At 41.4% G+C, this 22,023-nt stretch overlaps 1 protein-coding gene across 1 annotated transcript in view; it reads right to left on the reverse strand.

Moving 5' to 3' along the window:
• Positions 1–22,023, reverse strand: part of otud4 (OTU deubiquitinase 4) — a 110,993-nt gene that overhangs the window by 58,963 nt on the left and 30,007 nt on the right. The window contains exons 3-6 of the mRNA XM_043699024.1: positions 19,929–19,979; positions 14,523–14,569; positions 4,835–4,907; positions 841–922 (exon numbers count right to left, since the gene is read on the reverse strand). Of these exons, the coding sequence (XP_043554959.1) occupies positions 841–922; positions 4,835–4,907; positions 14,523–14,569; positions 19,929–19,979 (253 nt within the window). The remainder of the gene's footprint in view (positions 1–840; positions 923–4,834; positions 4,908–14,522; positions 14,570–19,928; positions 19,980–22,023) is intronic.

Here is a 22,023-nt window from a genome sequence, read left to right on the forward strand (position 1 = left end):
TCACCATTTCTACTGTCTTTTGAGTCCAGCAAACAGCTAAACAGTCCTTTGGTGATGAGACCCTAAGAAAATGACAGTGACCTACATAAAGTCTCTCTCATCAAGAAGCATATGGCTTCAGATCTTCAGTTCACCCAGCTGCACTTCAGGTGAGATAACAAATTTCCATCATTAGATTTACAATGAACCTCTTACAAAACAAGATAGACTCATGAATCATTAATTTTTTTTTGGTTCAGTTAATTATTCATCTTTTTTTGGTTTCAATTAATTAACCTTCACAGACAATATTTTTCATAAAAAGAAAAGCTGGTTATTCAAATCATCACACTCAGGAGTGAAAACACACAGACACATCTTAAAATTCTCTGGTTATGGGCAGCTGTGAAGGAGGTAAGCATTTCGGCAGTTCTTTCTCACTCTGTCTCTAACAATCTAGAGAATCAGTTGGAGGGAAGGATACATATGCAAAAGCTAAAACTCCATTTAAATGAGACATTTCAAAAAATCTTGCACATTTTTAAAAAGTGATGTAACATCGGCAGTTTTGAATAGTCTGTTGCAAATTATAGTTGAGTATAGTGCTGGAAAAGCACAGCAGGTCAGGCAACATCCAAGGAGCAGGAAAAATCGGCGTTTCAGGCAAAAGCCCTTCATCAGGAATGAAGGGCTTTTGCCCGAAATGCCGATTTTCCTGCTCCTCAGATGCTGCCTGACCTGCTGTACTTTTCCAGCACCACACTCTCGACTGTAATCTCCACCATCTGTAGTACTCACTTTCGCCCTGTTGCAAATTATAGACAATAAAATGAATTTGCAAATTAAAATCAGAATACTTACACTGGCAAATGGCTGCAGCATCCACAAATGTCTTAGGATAGACACTATCATAATGATTTCCATTTGAAAAGCATAAAAGGATCTAAATGGAAGTTGAGAAAATAAATGGTCCAGTTAGTCTTACTATTATCATCTTTGGACATCAGCAGGTTGCTATCGATGTCCAAATCCAGTCAACTAATGCTCCTTGGGACTGCCACAACTGGAATGAGTTCATATTCAACTTTTGGACTAGCAGAGTGGAAAACACTGCCACCCAAAAAACTCTTGTCCTTGGGTTTATAAAATGCTTTGCATATGGGGCACTTAAAAGGTTAAGTTTAGGTTAGTTTTACAGTTTAGTGCACAATACCAAAAGCTAAGTGATAATACCATTCCAGGAATGTATTGTTTATTTTTATTTGAATTGTGATTTCCTGCTACAATCCAAAATCTACCATCTTTCAGAGATGCTTCGAGTTTTATGTCTATTCGCTTGAGCAGCAACTCTGAAACCAGATTCAAGCTGAGACCCCGACCTCCAGTGAATCATTCAGCATCTCTTCATTACTGAACAAATAAAGCCAGATCATTGATAACATTGGTTCCAGCCACTGAAGAAAGTATATATGAAATGACAGATTGTGTTTAAACGTATTATTTACATTAAAACCTGTAATAGATAAGTTTATAGCTATCATAGTTATTTGTGGAGGGGCTTCTCTCAACAGAAGATACTCACCATTCAATTACTTCCAGACATTTCTTTAAAGTGTTAGAGGTCAGGACAGAGTACAAAAGCATTCTGGTGCAGGATGTAACAATGTCAAAACATTTAAAATTTCACCTCTGGTAATTCACAAAGGTCTGACCAAATCTAAGGTCAGATGATCAAACGTAGCTTGGTTCAAGAAGCAGCTTTTAAAGAGAATCTTTAAAAAGGAGGAAAGTAAGCCACACAGACGCCTGGAGCAAATTCCAGATACTAGGAAAATAAAAACCAAAAGAGCTGCGGATGCTGTAAATCAGAAACAAAAACAGAAGTTACTGGAAAAGGATCAGAGGAAGGGTCACCAGACCTGAACCATTAACTTTGATTTCCCTTCACAGATGCTGCCAAACCTTCCAAGCTTTCCCAGCAACTTCTGTCTTTGTCCCAGATACTAAGACTAGAACAGTGAGCAGCAAGTCATTTCAAATTTGTGCAATGAAAATCTGGACTGTATAAGAATCGAAAACATACAGTTTGGAGATCTAGTTGATGATCTATTACAGGTTTGGAAACAAGGCTAAAAATATTTAAATCGAGCATTGTACAACCAAGGTAGACTAGTAAGTACAGAGATGTTGGGTGAAAAGAACTTCACAGGATCATGGAATCCCTTACTCAGTCGTAGAGATGTACAGCATGAAACAGGCCCTTCGATTTCAACTCATCCATGCCGACCAGATATTCTAACCTAATCGAGTCCCATTTGCCAGCACTTGGCCCATATCCCTCCAAACCCTTCTTATAAATATACCCATCCAGATGCCTTTTAAATGCTGAAATTGTACCAGCCTCCACCACTTCCCATGGCAGCCCATTCCATACACGTACCACTCTGTGTGTGAAGAAGTTGCCCCTTAGGTCCCTTTTAAATCTTTCCCCTCTCACCCAAAATCTATGCCATCTGGTTCTGAACTTGCCCACCCCAGGGAAAAGACCGAGTCTACCTACGCTACCCATGCCCCTCATGATTTTATAAACCTCGATAAGGTCACCCCTCAAACTCTGACGCTCCAGGGAAAACAGCCCCAGCCTGTTCAGCCTCTCCCTGTAGCTCAAATCCTCCAACCCCGGCAACATCCTTGTCAATCTTTTCTGAACCCTTTCAAGTTTCACAACATCTTTCCAATAGGAAGGAGACCAGAATTTCACATAATATTCCAACAGTGGCCTAACCAATGTCCTGTACAGCCGCAACATGACCTCCCAACTCCTGTACTCAATACTCTGACCAATGAAAGAAAGCATACCAAATGCTTCTTCACTATCCTTTCTAACTGCGACTCCACCTTCAAGGAACTATGAACCTAAAGAAAGCATACCAAATGCTTCTTCACTATCCTTTATAACTGCGACTCCACCTTCAAGGAACTATGAATCTGTACTCCAAGGTCTCTTTGTTCAGCAACACTCCCCAAGACCTTACTATTAGGTGTATAAATGCTGCTACAATTTGCTTATCCAAAATGCCACACCTCACATTTATCTAAATTAAACTCCATCTGCCACACCTCAGCCCAATGGCCCATCTGATCAAGATCCCGTTGTACTCTGAAGTAACCCTTCTTCGCTGTTCACTACACCTTTTTGGTGTCATCCGCAACTTACTTACTACACCATCTATGTTCACATCCAAATCATTTACATAAATGACAAAAAACAGTCGACCCAGCACTGATCCTTGTGACACACCACTGGTAACAGGCCTCCAGTCTGAAAAACAACCCTCCTCCACCACCACCCTCTATCTTCTACCTGTGCGCCAGTTCTGTATCCAAATGGCTAGTTCTCCCTATATTCCATGAGATCTAGCCTTGTTCACCAGTCTACCATGAGGAACCTTGTTGAATGCCTTACTGAAGTCCACATAGATCACATCCACCGCTCCGCCCTCACCAATCCTCTGTTACTTCTGCAAAAAACCCAATCAAGTTCATGAAACATGATTTCCCACGCACAAAGTCACAATGACTATCCCTAATCAGTCCTTGCCCTTCCAAATTCATGTAAATCCTGTCCCTCACGATTCCCTCCAACAACTTGCCCACCAACCAATGACAGGCTCACCAGTCCATTGTTCCCGGCTTTTCCTTACCACCTTTCTTAAATAGTGGCACCACATTAGCTAACCTCCAGGCTTCTGGTACCTCAGCTTTGATTATCGATGATACAAACATCTCAGCAAGAGGCCCACCAACCACTTCGCTATCTTCCCACCCAGTTCTAGGGTACATCTGATAAGGTCCTGGGGATTTATGCGTTTCAAGACATCCAACACCACCTCCTCTGTAATATGGACATTTCTCAAGATGTCACCATCTATTTCCCCACATTATATCTTCCATGTCTTTCTCCACAGTAAACATTGATGCAAACATACTCATTTTGTATCTCCCCCCATCTCCTGCAGCTCCACACACAGGCTGTCTTGGTGCAAGTTTGGAAAAGGTCTGTAGGAATTTGAATGAGCTCAAGGTTGCGGAGGGTAGATGGCAGAAGGCTGGTCAGAATAATATTTAAAAATCATGTTGAGAGATAACAAAGGCGTGGATGAGGGTTTCAGCAACAGACAAGCTAAGGCAGGGATGGAGATGGATGATGTTAGTTATCGACATGGTTTTGAGGTATGCGATGGGAAGCTCAGCAAACAATCAAATGGGAGATCAAGCTTGTGATACAGTAATACTTTAGTTCAGTAGTTTAAAGAAAAGTACAGCTTTCGAGTGTTGTATTCGGTCGCAGCTGTACAAATCACTGATACTTCAATTGTCTCAATAACGCAAACATTTTTTTAAAACTGACTTCTAAGCAGTAAATATTTGGAAATAACGAAATTATATCTGCATAGGGGTCTTGCACAAACTCAGGAACTTTCAAAGCACTTTACAGCCAAAAGTATACATTTCTGAAGCAATGACACATTTCTGACATGCAACTGTCAGTTGGAATACTGTAAACTTGTAAAAACAACTATGAGTTCATAACCATATAAATCTGTTTCAAATGATTTTAGATAAACATTTGCCAGGATACTGAGGTAAATTCTACTTGTCTTCATAAAACAATGTCACTGAATCTTTCACACGTGTTCAAAAGAGAGAAGGGATAACAGTTTTGACACCTTATCCAAAGGACAACAACTTTGAATATATGCTCATGCCTCTGGAATTGATTTACGATGTAATTTTCTTGTATCTCCATTTAGAATCACTGCAAATGACTTCACCAGTTTTTCTGAGAACTTACTGTGTCAGGGAATCCATTTTCAGTAACACGGGCAGGTGGTCTATTTGGTTCCTGGTAAATTATAAAATCTCGTCTGTGAAAGAAAAAAATATAACAGATTAGAAACTATATTGGAGCAACCACGAAAAACCTAATCATATTCTATCCTACTGTACAAACCAAGAGATAACAGTCATTACAACTTAACTGTTTCAAGCCATGGAAACCAGAAGGTCCTAGGTATAGTCAGCTGGGCCGAGTAGAGGATCAGTATCAATTAACACCATACTTTCTGGTCCAAACCATGAGCAGCAAAAATCTCACTCAGTTGGCTACTGTCAAACATTCACATGGATATCGTCATCTGATCAGATCAGGTCAAGCCAAGACTCTCCTAATATCTGCTAAATCTAACATGGGAACTGACCACAGTACTGGATGGAGCTCAGCACCCATATGTTGTGTTTGTATCAGATGGGACAACTATATTTCTACACTATTTTTCAGGAGGGGAATAGAAAAATGAATATCAGGAAATGGTTGGGGTGGGGGAGGAGAGTCACAGAGAGAGTCAGAAACAGAAACAAAGAGTGTGTGAGACAACGGTCAATACAGACTTAACAAGAAACAAAGTATTAGAACAATGACACTAGATCACACTTTCCAATTGGCAATCTTGCAGTAGTGTAGGTATAAATGCTGAGCTCAATATCCAATGAAGAGGAGGTAATAGGAGAAGGTAACTGTAGATTTGCAAACAATGGTCATCCCAGAGACACATCCAACAAGTACAGATTGGTATTTAATGCTTACAATCCAGGATTCCCCCAGCCCATTTAAATTTAAACTCCCCAAATGAAAATCCTGAGAGAGAGAAACTACATGGTACACTTACAAAACAAATAAATTCTCCCCCTCCAAACTGATCAACAGCCACTTGCACTAATGGGCCCATGGTACTTTACAGGAGTCTAATCAGGTAAAAACTGACAGCTAACGAAGAGGGCCAGAGATTAGGGCAAGTAACCAAAGTGGGCTGGGGGGGTATGCGGAGAGAGGAGAGATAGATGGGGAACTAAAGGGATGGAGAAATTTAGAAAAGGAATTTTAGAGCCTGCATTCTATACAGTGAAAGATAAAGTGTCCAGCAGGAGAAGCCTCATCCAATGTGCTTGCCCAAAAACAAACACAATGTTCTTGTCTCTAGTGTGGGCAAGGGCAAAGGTGGCAGGGAGGTTCAGTGTACTGACCACAGCACTGTGGTCTAACGTGTCATTCAAATACCCCACTAAGAGAGAAATGTAGCAGTAATATCGGAAAGCATTGTTAGGGGAATAGATAAATGTTCACCACAGCAAAAACAGTCCCAACGGCTGTGCTGCCTACCTGGTGTCAAGGCAAGATATTTCTTCTGGACTGGAGAGGGACTTGGATAGGGGTGGGGTGTGGGTGGGACTGGAGAGAGGAGGATCCAGTTGTTATAGTCCATTTAGCTACAAACGACATAGGTATGACAAATAAAGAGATTTTGCTGAGGAATACATTGTAAAGCAGAACCGCAAACGGTAATCATCTCAGGATTAATCCCACACAGACCCACCTATCTCTGTGACCCTGCAAATCCCATGGCTAATCCACCTCGCCTACACATCCCTTGATAGTATGGGCAATTTAGTACAGCCAACTAATTTGCATATCTTTGGACTGAGGGAGTTAGGGTAAGCATTTCTGGCATCCTGCCATTATTTGCGAAGCTTGACACGTTCGATTCTGCCAAAGAGTGGGCAGTCTGTGGAAAGAATCCATTATTTTTCCAGGCAAATGAGACCGAGGCAGATGAAAAGCAACGAGAAATTCTCCTGACAGCATGTGGACCCGCAGAGATTTTGGAGCCTAACTTTCCCTGAGGCACCAGATACTAAAACCTTTCAAGAGTTGACAGATCTAGTGAAGGAATATTATGGACCTAAGCCCCCTCTAATTCTGAGTCACTAACATTTTTACTCAGCAATTTGAGAACAACAGCAATCTATATCGGAATTTTTGACGAGGTTAAGACCACTGGCAGAGGCATAGGACTTTGGTTTAACCCTTAATGAGATGCTGAGACATCATTTGGTATACTGGATTAATAACATAATCATGCAAAAGCATCTATACCTGGTTTGTAACAGCTGAATTGCTTTGCAACACCAAAATCAAAACAAACATCTGGCTCAAATGCAGGTCAACAATGAAACAGCTGTTTCAACGATCATAGAACCAGTCTTTAACAAAATTTGCTCTGGACTTCAACCTTAGGTTTACACAAGATCTCAGACAGACTGAGAACCTATACTGGGGAATCTTTATAGATTAAGGGTACACCTTTATTTTGCATCAGTGTTTACTGTGGAGAAGGACATCGAAGATACAGAATGTGGGGAAATAGATGGTGATATCTTGAAAAATATCCAAATTACAGAGGAGGAAGTGCTGGTCGTCTCAAAATGCATAAAGGTGGATAAATCCCAAGGACCTGATCAGGTGTACCCTAGAACTCTGCGGGAAGCTAGAGAAGTGATTACTGAGCGTTTTGCTGAGACATCTGTGTCATCGATAGTCACAGGTGAGGTGCCGGAAGACTGGAGATTGGCTAATGAGGTGCCACTATTTAAGAAGGGCGGTAAGGACAAGCCAGGGAACTATAGACCAGTGAGCCTGACATAATGATGGGCAAGTTGTTGGAGGAATACTGAGAGACTGGATTTACATGTATTTGGAAAGGCAAAGACTAATTAAGGATAGCCAACATAGCTTTGTGCTTAGAAAATCATGTCTCATGAACTTGATTGAGATTTCTGAAGAAGTAACGAAGAGGACTGATGAAGACAGAGCAGTAGATGTAACTTCAGTTAGGCATTCGACAAGGTTCCTTATGATAGACTGGTCAGCAAAGTTAGATTACATGGAATACAGAGAGAACCAGCATTTGGATACTGAACTGGCTCAAAAGATAGAAGGCAGAGGTGATGTTGGAGGGTTGCTTTTCAGACTGGAGGCCTGTGACCAGTGGTGTGCCACAAGAATCAGTGCTGGGTCCACTGCTTTTCATCATTTATAGAAATGATTTGGATGTGAAGATAGGAGATATTGTTAATAAGTTTGCAGATGACACCAAAATCGAAGGTGTAGTGGATAGCGAAGAAGGTTATCTCAGAGTACAACGGAATCTTGATCAGATAGGCCAATGGGCTGAGAAGTGGCAGATGGGAGTTTAATTCAGATAAAAGTGAGATGCTGCATTTTGGAAAGGCAAATCAGAGCAGGACTTATACACTTAATGGTAAGGTCCTGGGGAGTGTTACTGAACAAAGAGACCTTGGAGTGCAGGTTCATAGCTCCTTGAAAGTGGAGTCACAGGTAGATAGGATAGTGAAGATGTTGGCATGCTTGCCCTTATTGGTCAGCGAGTACAGGAGTTGGGAGGTCATGTTGCAGCTGTACAGGACACTGGTTAGGCCACTTTTGGAATATTGCATGCAATTCCCGTCTATAGAAAGGGTGTTGCGAAACTTGAAATGGTTCAGAAAAGGATGTTGCCAGGGTTGGAGGGTTTGAGCTATAGGGACAGCTGAATAGGCTGGGGTTATTTTCGCTTGGTCAGCGAGTAAAGGAGTTGGGAGGTCATATTGCAGCTGTACAGGACACTGGTTAGGCCACTTTTGGAATACTGCATGCAATTCCTGTCTCCCTGCTATAGAAAGGGTGTTGCGAAACTTGAAATGGTTCAGAAAAGGATGTTGCCAGGGTTGGAGGGTTTGAGCCATAGGGACAGCTGAATAGGCTGGGGTTATTTTCGCTGGAGTGTCAGGGGCTGAGAGGTGACCTTAAAGATTTATAAAATCATGACAGGCATGGATCGGGTCCAAGTAGATAAGGTCTTTTCACTGGGGGGCGAGTTCAAAAGTACAGGGTACAGGTTTAAAGTGAGACGGGAAAGATTTAAAAGGAACCTAAGAGGCAACTTTTTCTCGCACAGGGTGGTGCATGTATGGAACAAGCTGCCAGAGGAAGTGGTGGAAGCTGGTAAAATTACAGCATTTGAAAGGCATATGGATGGATATATGAATAGGAAGGGTTGCAACACATTTTCAGCTCTGATCTCCAGCATCTGCAGACCTCACTTTCTCCTCAAAGATATTTCTATTACTCTATGACCTCTGATTCATTATCAATTAGAAAATGGCTGCCTGAATGAAGTCCTAATTAAATACCAGGACATTTTTCAGGTAGATCTTGAGACTAGATCAAAAGAACAAAGGCCATCTTGTTTGCTGACCAGGAAGCAATTTGACAATTCTGCAACGCCCGCACAGAGCCATGCGCCTTGTGTGCACGAGTAGAGGCAGAAATCAGAAGGCTGGATAGCAGAGGCATCATCAAACCAGTCCAGTTTATGGAATGGGCAGCACCGGTTGTAATGATTGTGAAGCCCGACAGGTTGGTTCACCTTTGTGGGATTTAAACAAACAGTAAACTGCTCTTCGCAGCTGGATAATTACCCAATCACTCGCATAAAAGATTGATACACAAATCCGGCAGGGGGGGGGTCGTCCTTCACAAAATTGGACATGAGTCATGCATACTTGCAATTGAGGTTAGATGACGATTCCAAGAAGTACGCTACATAATTGTTTGTACCAAATACACGAGACTGCGATTTGCCAGCAAAGGATGACGGAGAACATTTTACAAGGTCTACCCCAAGTCACCATTTATCTGGATGATGTGCTTACAACAGGGAAGACGAATAAGGAGCAGTTAGAGAACTTGGACTTAGTCCTTAGATATTTCTCCCAAGCAGACATACACCTTAGAAGGGAACAATGTCTGTGCTGCATTAGCAGCACAATGGCTCAGTGGTTAGCACTGTTGCCTCACAGTGCCAGGAACCAAGGTTCGATTCCAGCCTCCGGCGACTGTCTGTGTGGAGTTTGCACATTCTCCCAGTGTCTGTGTGGGTTTCCTCTGGGTGCTCCGATTTCCTTGTACAATCCAAAGATGTGCAGGTTGGGTAAATTGGCCATGCTAAGTTGCCCATGATCTTCATGGATGTGTAAGTTTGGTGTATTAGTCTGGGGTAGATGTTGGGGCATGGGTCTGGGTGGATTACTCTTCAGAAGGTTGGTGGGGACTTGTTGGGCCAAAAGGGCCTGTTTCCACACTGTAGGGATTCTATATCTTAAGCACCCCAAGTGACCTACTTGGGATACAGAGTCAAGAAGACCGGATTATACCCATTGGAAGATAAAGTGAGGGTGATCAAAGGTGCCCTGGCTCTCACGTCTGTACTGGAGCTTAGGTCTTTTCTTGAGCTGATGACTTGTGACGGAAAGTTCATTCATAACCCGCCTTTCTTCCTGACACCTTTGTACCAACTCCTAAAAAAAAGGCTAAGCCTTGAAAATGGTCACGTGGCCAAACCATAGCTTTTAGGGAAGAAACAGCTATCATCCTCCATGGTGTTAGCACACTACGATGCCAAGCGAGATCTGGTAGTGGCATGCAATGCCTCTCCATACTGCATCAGGATAGTATTAGCTCAAAGGTGGCCCAATGGAAAAGAACAAACAGAAGCATACGCAGCCAGGACTTTGCCTAACGCAGAGTGTAAGTACGCCCAGATTGAGAGGGGGATTTGGCAATCGTATTTGGAGTCAGGAGATTCCACCAATACCTTTACGGACATAAATTTGTAATGACGGACCAAAAGCCCCTACTTGGTCCACCTAAAGAGGACAAGGCAGTGCCCACCCATTGCTTCAGTTCAAATTCAGCGGTGGACTCTAACACTAAGTGTGGATAAATCAAGTTTGAACACCATCTAGGAGGCCAAGTAGTGTACGCAGATGCACTGAGTCACCTCCTACTGGCAGATACACCACCAGTGGTACAGCCACTGGAAAAGTCTGGAATAGTTCCAAATTTTCTGGACACACTTCCGGTCACAGCTGACAATATCAGACTCTGGATGCAGAAAGATCCAGTCCTGGCAAAACCAGAGGTGATGAGGGAAACCAAAACACTGTCACAATCAGAACTGAAACCTTTCTGGACTTGGGCAGACCAGATCACAGCAGAGGTTGAAATATTATTATGGGGAATAACAGTGATTGTCCCAAGCAAAGGTCGCTGCCAGATATTGGCTGAATTCCACCAGGGTCATCCAGGGGTTTCCAAAATGATAATGTTGGCAGGAAATTATGTCGGGTGGTCAGGATTGGATGCTTACATAGCTGCCAATAAGGATAAACATTTCTACTTGCAGCTCCCCCACCTTCCTGGGATTGTTCCTTAAACCCTAGACTTGGTTACATGTTGACTATGCAGGTCCATTCACAGGCTCAATGTTCTTAGTCATTGTGGATGCCCACTCAAAGCTGTTGATGTGCAGAGTTCATTTGTCCATCACAGGGATGTTTGCAACACACAACCTCCCAAAAATATCAGTCACAGATAATCAGCAAGAAATTTGAGTATTTCTTAAAGTTCGATGACATTTGACATATTAAGACAGCACCATGCCATGCATCATCCAATGATCTGGCAGAAAGAGCAGTCCAAACATGGAAGGCAGGCTTAAAGAAACAGCCTACAGCTTCATTAGATGCCAAACTGTCCCGGTTCCTATTTGATTATAGGACTCTCTCTCATGCAACAACAGGGAGAGCTCCAGAGTTGCTAATGGGGAGAAGACTCAGCAGCAGGTTAAATCTGATCTTCCTAGAGCGTGAAACAGCATCAGGAACACCAATGCTGGACGCAAGACTCTGCTAATCAAGAGAGATGGTTTACTGCAAGAGAGGCGGTTTACTTCAAAGTAACAAAATTTGAACCGCAGAATGACCCTGCATGGATGGTAGGCCTGGTCGACGCAAGTTCAGGTCCACTGACATACATGGTGTGGGTAGGTGCATTGGTCCTGAGCAAACATGTGGACCATATGAAAGAATTTGAAATTGGCACAGCGGATGTCCCCGTATCAATGTTTTCGCCACTGAAGAGAATGAATTTCTTACAAGATGCTCCAGATGCAAGAGGCAAGCTATTGCGTTACATGCTGCCAGTTTCCGAGGCAGAGTCGGAAGAACCTGCCCTGGTGTTAAGACACCCCAGGAGGAGCTACAAGGAAAAGAAATAGCCTATGTCCTCGGACTCGGTGATGGGAGGGATTTAATAACGTAACGACGTCAGCTAGGTTACCCTCAAAGAAGATTCCCTGAGTGGGGCTGTTAATCTGGTCCAATCATGGAGCCCTGGCTAACTTAAGAACAGAAGTGTCAGACATACTGACACAGAGTTGGTTCTTAGGGAGCTGGATCATTGTAAAGGTCATTCCACATGTAACCAAAGTGTTACTTGGTGATGGGATACAGATCACTGTGGAGTTATTTCAAATAGAAATAAATAAATATTCCTTCGTAGCTATTGCAAAGACACAATTACAGGGTGACCAAGACAAGGAACTCAACATTGAAGGGTATTCTGTATTCCAGAAGAATAAGCAAAAAGTAGAAGGATGAGAGATAGCTTTGTCAACAAAGGATGTGATTCATTCAGTGGTGAATAGTGATATAGATGCAATAGATTGTGCTCTGACATAATTTTAGGTTGAAATAAGGATCAACAAGAATAAGAAGTTACGGCTGGGAGTTGTCCACAGGCCTCTGAAAAGTTGCCCCATTGGAGATCAATTCTAAATTGTAAAACAATGAAGACATGCAAGAAGAGCATGACAATTTAAACAGCTGATTTTAACTTGCATATTGATTAGACAAATCCAACAGGCAAGGGTAACAAAAGTTAAATCCGTAGAGTGCATCAGGAGCAATGTATTGCAAAACCTACTTGGGAACAGGTTATATTAATAAGGTAATGTGTAATAAAGTAGGATTAGTAAAAGAAACCATAGCTAAGGATTCTCTAGGGATTAGCAATCAAATTTTGAATTCAGTTTGAGAGACAGAACAACTCAGGTCTTAAATCAGTGCCCTCAACTTACATTAGGGCAATAACAGAGGTATGAAGAAAGAGCTGTTTAAAGCAGACAAGAAGGTACATTAATGGAAAAACACTGCATGTGCAATTAAGGTATTTATATAGATATATTATAATGCTCAGCAAAACGTTATTCTTGTCAAAGAGGAAGACTCAACAAGAAGAATGAACCACCAATGATTACGAAAGGCAACCGAACAGAGTATTCAAATCAAAACTAGGCATTCAGGGCAGTGGTGGGCCAGAGGATTAGGAAGTTTTAGGAACCAGTTGCAGATAACTAAAAACAGGGAGAAATTATTTTAAAAGTCTTTATCACAAGAAACAAAGTATTAGAGTATGAATACTAAAAGCAGATGTGTCACCAAGATTGGACAGCTCACACCCAAGGGATTTAAAAGGAAATGGTCATATATATAGTAGCAATGGTTGAAATATTTTAAAATTCACTGTATTGAAAAGTGATCAAATTTCAGTCCGTTTAAATGTTGCAAGAGGCTATATGATCATTTCTTATTTATTCACTGACATAAAGAGGCCCTGACAAAGTGAAATTTAGTCTATCTTTAAAAGGCTTTGATCTGATTATCAGTTTGATTGCATCCATCTTGATCAGCGTACCATTACACTTGTGTGTTGCTAACGGAAGAATAAACTGTTCAAGTAATCTAATGTAGAAAAAGCTGGTTAGACAGAATAAATCGTTTTTCACTGGGTGTTTGAGTATCACTGCAAGATTCAAAATAAAGTCTAGTATGTCACCTTACTAATGCTAAGGTGTAAAAGATTAAAATGGGAATATCTCTTTGGACATTAATGTAACATTAAAGGGTTAAACTACACAGTGAACATTCTGGAAGTATGTGGGGACGATATTCATGCAGGAATGCGAATGACTCCCATTCAAATTAAACAGTCATTTGCTACTACTCCCCTACTATTTCAAATTAAACTATCATGTAATCTCTTCCATTCAGAAATGCTTTCGCAGCCATCTCCTGAAGCTAGGGGAGCCGCACCTGCATTGTCTTGGGGAATCACTGAGTCAGAAAATCATTTGCACAATGATTCCCCAGGATTAGGGCATTCACATTTACATTATCTCCGAGGATGATCTTATCGTACCTGGGGTAAGATGTGACTGTGAGGGAGTAGCTGGGGCTTGTCGCGAGTGGCACGTGACAATGGGAGAGTGGCCAGAGCTTCCATAAGCATGGCCAACTGACCTGTATAAAGGGGGATGTGTTTTCTTTGTTCAGGGCCTCTTTTGACTCTACCTCGCACACCTGCAAAGAGGCTCAAAAAGGGGTTCACCTAGTTTGTACAGGCTTTAATAAACTGTAACTGTTTGCAGAAGTTGGCATGTGTGAATTGCATCTCATGTTTGAAACCTCAGGAAAAGAACCTAACAAAGGGAATACTTCATTGAGAGAGATACTACCTTTTGAATTAGGGATCAAATCGAGACCCTCTTCAGTATTAAGTGGTTGCAACATACTTTAGAAAATGAAAAGCACTATAGATGCAAGAGTGTTTCTTTCCCCCTTTTGATACGTGTCCAAGATATTAGGAAGCAAATTGAGAGGATCAGAATGACAGTAACAATGCACAACTCTAAGGTAAAAAACATAAACGCATTCAATAGAATTAACATCCGTGGTGAACTTACTTGTACAAGAGTGAAAGAGCACTGATTTCCACTTGTCCAACCCATTCCTGCATTTGGAAAAGAAATCAAAGTTGGAAGTTGCTCATTAAAATTTAATGAGACTTAAATATTCCAAATACTATTAGAAGTATAGTTCTAACACATCAAGGAGTGCAATTCTGTACCAAAACGCAGAATATGTTATTTTGTTTAATCACGAGCTGGGTCAACATGCACACAACACCAAACAAAACCTCTACAACGTAAGTGAAAGGGTGGGGACTAGGTCAGAAATGGAGAGCTATTAAGCGCATTAGCACCAGTACTGAATTGAATTAACTTTAATGTCACATGTACTCAAATGAGTCCATTTAAATATTTACAGTCACCGCATTACTGCACCATGTTAGATACTGATATGCAAGATCAAATTCTGAGGAAACAAAAAAAAGTAAAGAAATAAATAGTCCAGGATTATAGGTCATTATAGGTCAAATTAGAAAAATTATTGTTAGAAAGTTCAGAGTATCAGTCTTTCGGATCCCATTCATGCCAGCACCTAACCTCAAGGGAGCCCTCAACTGCCTCACCACCACCTGCACCAGACCTACCAATGTAGACGTTGCCCAGCTTAAATGCCAGCACTTCACCACTGGGCCCACTTCACTGATGCCGCTGAACCCACACTCACCCCGCAACCAATGCACAAAACACAGAACACTAGCACCCAGGTGCAGCAGGTAATCAAGATGGCTAATGGAATGTTGGCCCTTATTTCAAAGGGGTTGCAGTTTAAAAGTAGGGAAGTCTTTCTGCAACTGTACAAGGTGTTGGTGAGCCCACAACTGGAGTACTGAGAGAAGTTTTGGTCCCTTTATTCAAGGAAAAATATTATTTCATTGGAGACAATTCATCTAAGGCTCACCAGGATGAACCCTGGTGTGGTGGGGTTGTCTGGACTATTGGAACTTGGAAGAAAGAGGGGTAATCTCATTGAGACATAGGATTCCTAAGGGGTTTCACAGGGTAAATGCTGAGAGGATGTTTCCTTTCTTGGAAAGAGTCTAGAAGCACAGGTATAATCTCAGAATAAAGGGGCATCAACCTAAAACTGAGCTGAGGAGGAATTTCTTCTCTCCTTCTCACAGAGGGTTTATGGGTAGAGTCCTGTGTATAACTAAATAGGTAGATTCTTGATGAGAAGGGAAATCAACAGTTACGGGGAAATCTCAGGAAAGTGGTCAACTCAGAGCAGCCATGATCCAAATGAATGGTGGAGCAGGCCAAACGATCTACTCTTATGGTCTCAACTTCCTTGTCCAGGCATGCAACATCAGAAGCACAGCCTCCTAGCTGACGAAGGGTAGCTGGAGAGGTCAGGTGGCCAGATAATGGCAGGTGAGCATGGCTATGAAGCATCGGCATCTTCATCTCCTCCACCACAACCCCCACCTCCCATACCCCCACCCCTTCTGCCCAAAGCTTGTCCAACCCCTCATCAACAGTGCGTTCATACAGGGCGAGGCCACTGCACACACATGGTGACATTGCACAAGTACGGACACTTTCTACGCTTCACCTGTCACAGGCAAGTGATGTCACTGGCCACATCTGCCAATGCACGGAGTGCACGCTGTGTTATGGATAATCACACCATTTCCATTGCCCACGTTTTCCCTATCTTAACCCCTGCACCTTTCTCGCCTATTAACACTAACAACATGTTCATATCTTCAACTACTTCCCGTTCATTGCCAGGAAGTGAAAGGCAAAGGACACTCTCTTGACACTTCCAACCTCATTCACTGGAGTTTAGAAGAATGACAGGGGATCTCATAGAAACCCATCAAATGCTAACAATCTGGACAATATAAATGAAGGAAAAATGTTCCTGATGACCAGGAAGTCCAAAAGTAGGATCTCAGGATTCCAGGTCGGCCATTTAGGATTGAGATGAGGAGAAGCTTCTTCACCCAGAGAGTAGCGAGCCTGTGGAATATTCTGCCACAGAAAGTAGTTGAAGCCAAAACATTCAATGTTTTCGAGGAGTTAGACATAGTTCTTAGGGTTAAAAAGATTAAAGGGTACAGGCAGAATGCAGGTTTGGAGTTGAATGATCAGCCATGATCATTCTGAATAGCAAAGAAGGTTCATAAGGGCTGAGTGTGCTACTCCTGCTCCTATATTTTATATGTTTATATATTTCCTTCAAAGAGGTTTTGTTTGTTATAAAAAAGCCACATTGAAAATTTAAAAAACACTCGAGTGACATTCTTTCCACTCAACCCACCTTCATTCTGTCCTGAATTCACAGTTCAGTTTGTATTCAAATAATTTAAAACAGTTGTTTCCAAATGAAAAAGTTACCCTTTAGGTTTTATACTCTGTACTCCAAACCTGGGAGCGTCATTGAGGCAGAAACCCTCTGAACATTTTAGTAGTATTTCGATGTGCACTTGAGATGCTGAAGCATACAAGGCTGGAAAAGCATACAAAAAAATACTGACAATGGGATTAAAATAGTTTGGTGGTTATTTTTGATCAGCATGGATGCAATGGGCCGAACAGCCTTGATTGTGCTGTAGATCTCTATGACTCTATATCCTACTTGGGCACTGAATAAACAATTAATTCAATTAAAGGACGTCACAGACTTCATATCCATAATGTAGATGTAGCTGCCTAACACTGAAATAAACTACATCAAGATCTAAAAACTGAGGAAAGAACCCATGGCAATCTATTGTAGTTCATACGATTTTTCCTTCTCTTAAACAACCAAATTGAAAATTCATTGAACTGGACCTTGAGCTACAAACAAAAGTGGTCCAGAGTTTTTGTCCAGAATGAACACTAAAGAGGAGTTGTGTCCATAATTTTCTTAATGAATTATGCAGGATCCTTTACACGCTTCAAACATTGAAAACAGTTAAAAGAACACAATTCACAATTGAACTGTCAAAATTACATTCTCTATTTCTTGTTGCATGTTTTAATATAATAATGTACAGGATAGTTCCAGGAAGAGTGCATGTACATGAATTCTTGAAAAGTTTTAACATGGTTAAAACTTGCCAGGGGGTCAATATAGCATTGAATCGCTGCTGGATATGGACTTAGTTCTGAGGAACAAATTATAATTCCAATTTGTTCCTCAGAAATCAGTCCATATCCAGTCGTGATTCAAGAAATAGAGAATGTAATGTTGATTTTCACAGAATCATGGGCAAAGACATGAGATGAAACCCTCAAGGCACAGACAAAAATCCCAATACGTTGCATGACCATAATATATCTGAATTAAGATGGGCAATACCACAAAAAAATCATAGAATCGTATTGTATAGAAGGGGCCCTTTGGCCCATCTATACTATCAGAAATAATTATTACTACCCTAATCCCACCTCCCAGCACTTGGCCCTTGGACACTTCAAATGGTCATCCAAGTACTTTTTAAAAGGTTGTGAGGTTACTGCCTCAACTACCTTCTCAGGCAGTGTATTCCAGACCCCCACCATACTCTGGATCAAAATGTTTATCCTCAAATCCTCTCCAAACCTTCTATCTTTCACTTTATCACTTTAAAATATCTAACATTAAAAATCTTTAATTCAAATTTCTTTAAGTGCTACATTGAAACAGCCATTACAAAAAGCCAAATTACAAAAGTGACACCCAAACTACGTTTAGCAATACCTCCCACTGGTGCTCTCCTCTTTGCTCAGTCACTATAATCCTACCGAACCAAAGGTTGCTCTCTCGGGTGAGGGAAGAGTTTAAGAAGTAAATTCCCTCTTGATATCCTCAGAAAGTGCAGGAATTGAACCCACGCAGTTGGCATCAACTTTCACTGGAGACTGACCATCCAGTGAACTGTTTCATTCCTGACAAAACGTCAATTTTCCTGCTCCTCAGATGCTGCCTGACCAGCTGTGCTTTTCCAGCACCACTCTCTCGATCCAGTGAATTATGCTAACCAACCTCATATCCAAAGCAGATAAACCTTCTAGCCAAGCAGACTGACTTTCGCCGTCTTGTTGAAGAGGTCAGTCAGCTTGCTTGGGGAAACTGTTTTAGAAACCATATTTAACACGCCGGGAGGCATCAGAATTGCACGACCCCGATTACAAAATTCGTGAACGAGGGAACTGAGCTTTTCTGGGTCGACTCTCATATTATGCTGTAACAGGTTTGCAAAACTATTATGAATGACGGAAATACACTGACGCCGAACTTGTTGTACTAATCATGGCAAAAACACTTCTATGCCTCCTCCCTTCCAATCCTGCCCCATTACACCCATCAATATTAGGAGAACAGCGCCAAGCAAAGTCAGTTGGAGAGCCAGATTTGAAAATTAATCAAAGATATTTACATTCATTATGAACACTCACTTGTCATTACACTGAGGACAAACCACAAATGGTGTGTATCTTCAGTTAATGGTGTCAAGAGGGGGCAAGGCTTCAGCAGAATTACATCTTATCACTAGCCTCCATAGTGAGCCTCCATGCTCACTATGCAAGTGGATCAATGTGGCAAATAGAAGATCAAGTTCTAAGAGTTGGAACATATAATTTAAATGTGGTAAATAATGCAGCCTTCTGCTTCCCAGGATATAGGAGGCTAATTTGGAGGTGTTAAAAGTTATTTGCTGAATCTTCATTGATAGATGGGAAGGAAGATGGACAGGTCAAGAGGGCGGCTCTGAGTTGGCGCGTTGGATCTGGGATGAGGTGGGGAAAAGGAGAGATTTACAAATTCCCACCTATCTATTCCACCCTCCCCACCGACCTATCACTATTACCTCCCACCTGCATCTACCTATCGCCATCCCACCTACCTTACCCCCAGCTCCACCCCCACCTCCCCATTTATCTCTCAGTCCCCTTTCCCCTTCACATTCCTGATGAAGGGCTTATGCTGAAACGTCAACTCTCCTCTTCCTTGGATGCTGCCTGACCTGCTGTGCTTTTCCAGCGCCCACACTTCTCATAACAGAGCCAATAGAGTATTTGAGAAGTCCATGGCAGTTAAGTCAATTGGTTTGTAAAAGTAGCACTGCACCTAATTCTATGTAATTTCCAATTCACAAAAAATTTCAAGTCATCCCCCAGTTATTCTAACCTTTGCTTTAGAGCTCGTCAGTACATACAAAAAAAATTGAATCACCCAGCAATGTGAATGAAACAGTGTAATGTTGCAAATTGGGAACACAGTGCTTAAAAATATTTAATTATCAGGCAAGTGACCTGTTGAATTAAGAGTAAACTTAATGTGACATTTCACAAGTTTTCTTCTGAATATCACTTAGGATCAGAACATTTAGCTTCACAAAGTTTCCAGGAATTAATTTGGATACCATTCACTGAGAGCTCAGATAACATTTTGCTTTCATAAAAATATATAAAATATCAATGTCATACCTGTGGTTTTTCAAGATGTTTTAAATATTCATCAAATGATCCTTCGATGAACTGTAATAATGATGTAAAAAAATGAAATATTACAAATTATGCAACAAATACATCAGATAAATGTAAGCTACTTTCAGACTTGTTACACCATTCAACAAAATAGTTATTAATTTGTATCTTAATTCTAAGGTGGCCTGGTGGAGTTTTGTTAGGTAAGAGTGGAGAGGGAGCGAGAGAGGCTGGTGGTGATTTAACCTGAGGGTCACCATGCCTCAGGCTTGGGGAGAGATTGAGGAGGAGGAGAATTCTGTGGCATCGACCTTAGTTAGTTTCTTATGTGGAACTTTACCAAATGCTAAAATTAAAGTAAACTGTCAGTAATGAGGAAAGTTTTAAAATTAAAGAGTGGCAAATCCCTGGGCTCTAATGGTTTTCTCTGAGGCTGTTAAAGGAAGTAGGGGCACACGTTGTATATGTCCTAACTATAATATTCCAGAGTTCCTTAGAAACAGGAGTTGTCCCTCTGGATTAGGAAACTGCATGATACTCCCCTTTTTAAGCAGGGTGAAAGTGCAAAACCAGGGAATTACAGATCAGTTACCTTAACATCTGTGGTGTGGAAATTGTTGGGACTGTATAAATAAGAATGGTGTCACTGAACATTCTAGAAAATTTTCACTTAATCGTGGAAGCCAGCATGGATTCATGACAGGAAGGTCATGTCTGACAAACTTCACTGAAACTTTTGAAGAGGTGACTAAGGTAGTGGACAGGGATTTTTTTTTAATATATATATATATATATGGACTTCCCAAAGGCATTTGATAAAGTTCCACATAAGAGGTTATTAACTTAGGTAGATGCCACAGAATTGAGGGCAGATTACTGACACGGATGGGAAATTTTGGTTGCTTGGCAAGCAACAGGAAGTAAATGGCTAGGTGCTCAAATTGTCAGCATGTGACCAGTGGTGTCCCACAAGGATCTGTGCTCGGCACTCAATTATTCACATTGTCTATTAATGACCTGGATAATGGCACAGAAAGTCATGTATCCAAATTTACTGATGACAAACTTAGGCAGCAATGTTGGCAGTGTAGTTGATAGACTATCAACATCCCTTTGTAATTTTATGCCAAGTGAAATGGCAAAACTTTGGCAGATGGAGTTTAATTTAAGCAAGTGTGAGGTTAACCATTTTGGCCAGAAAACAAAATTTAGTTCAGGGTACTTTATAGATGGTATGAAAATAAATCCAGTGCATGTCAAAAGAGGCTTTCCAATTCAAGTGCATAGGTCTTTAAAATGCCGTGAACAGTTGCAGAAAATAATCAAAAAAGGTAATGGGATTTCTGTCTAGAGGATGGGAGGACAAGGACGCAGAGGTTATGCTACAGTCGTACAGAACCCTGGTTGGACCCTTCTTGGAGAACCATGGGCAGATCTGGGCACCACTTTTTAGGATAGATATATTGACCTTGGAGGAAGTACAATGTAAGTTTACAAGAATTATACCTGGACTTCATAAGTTATGAGGAGAAATTATACAAATCATTCCTGTTTTCTCTAGAATTTGGAAGGTGTGTGGGGATTGGGAGGGGGGGGGGGGGCGGGGGTGGAGAAGGGGTGATCTGACTGAGGTGTTTGAAATATTAACAGAAAAAGACAGGATTGATAAAAATAAAAAAACTATTTCCTCTGGTTGGGGATTCTAGAACTAGGGGCCATAGTCTGAGAATTAGAGTCAGATTATTCAAAAGAGATGTTAGGAAATCCTTCTCCTCACAAAGGGTGGAATATGTTTGGAACGCTCTTCCACAATTGGCAGTGGATGATGGATCAGTTAATTTCACGTTTGAGGTTGATACATTTTGTTAAGCAAAGATATTGAGGGATATGGACAAAAGGCATTTATATGGAATTAGACCAGAGATTGGCCATATTTTCATTCAATGATGGTATAGGTGCAAAGCGCTGTATGGCCTATTTCTGTTCCTATGTTCTTACGTTCATAAGTCCTATGTTCCTAATGAACTGGCAAAATCCTTCCCTCACTTGACAGTGATAATTGAACGCTTGAGATGCCGACTCAGAAGACACAAGG

Source organism: Chiloscyllium plagiosum, chromosome 1 (assembly GCF_004010195.1).
Source record: "Chiloscyllium plagiosum isolate BGI_BamShark_2017 chromosome 1, ASM401019v2, whole genome shotgun sequence".
NCBI lineage: Eukaryota > Metazoa > Chordata > Chondrichthyes > Orectolobiformes > Hemiscylliidae > Chiloscyllium > Chiloscyllium plagiosum.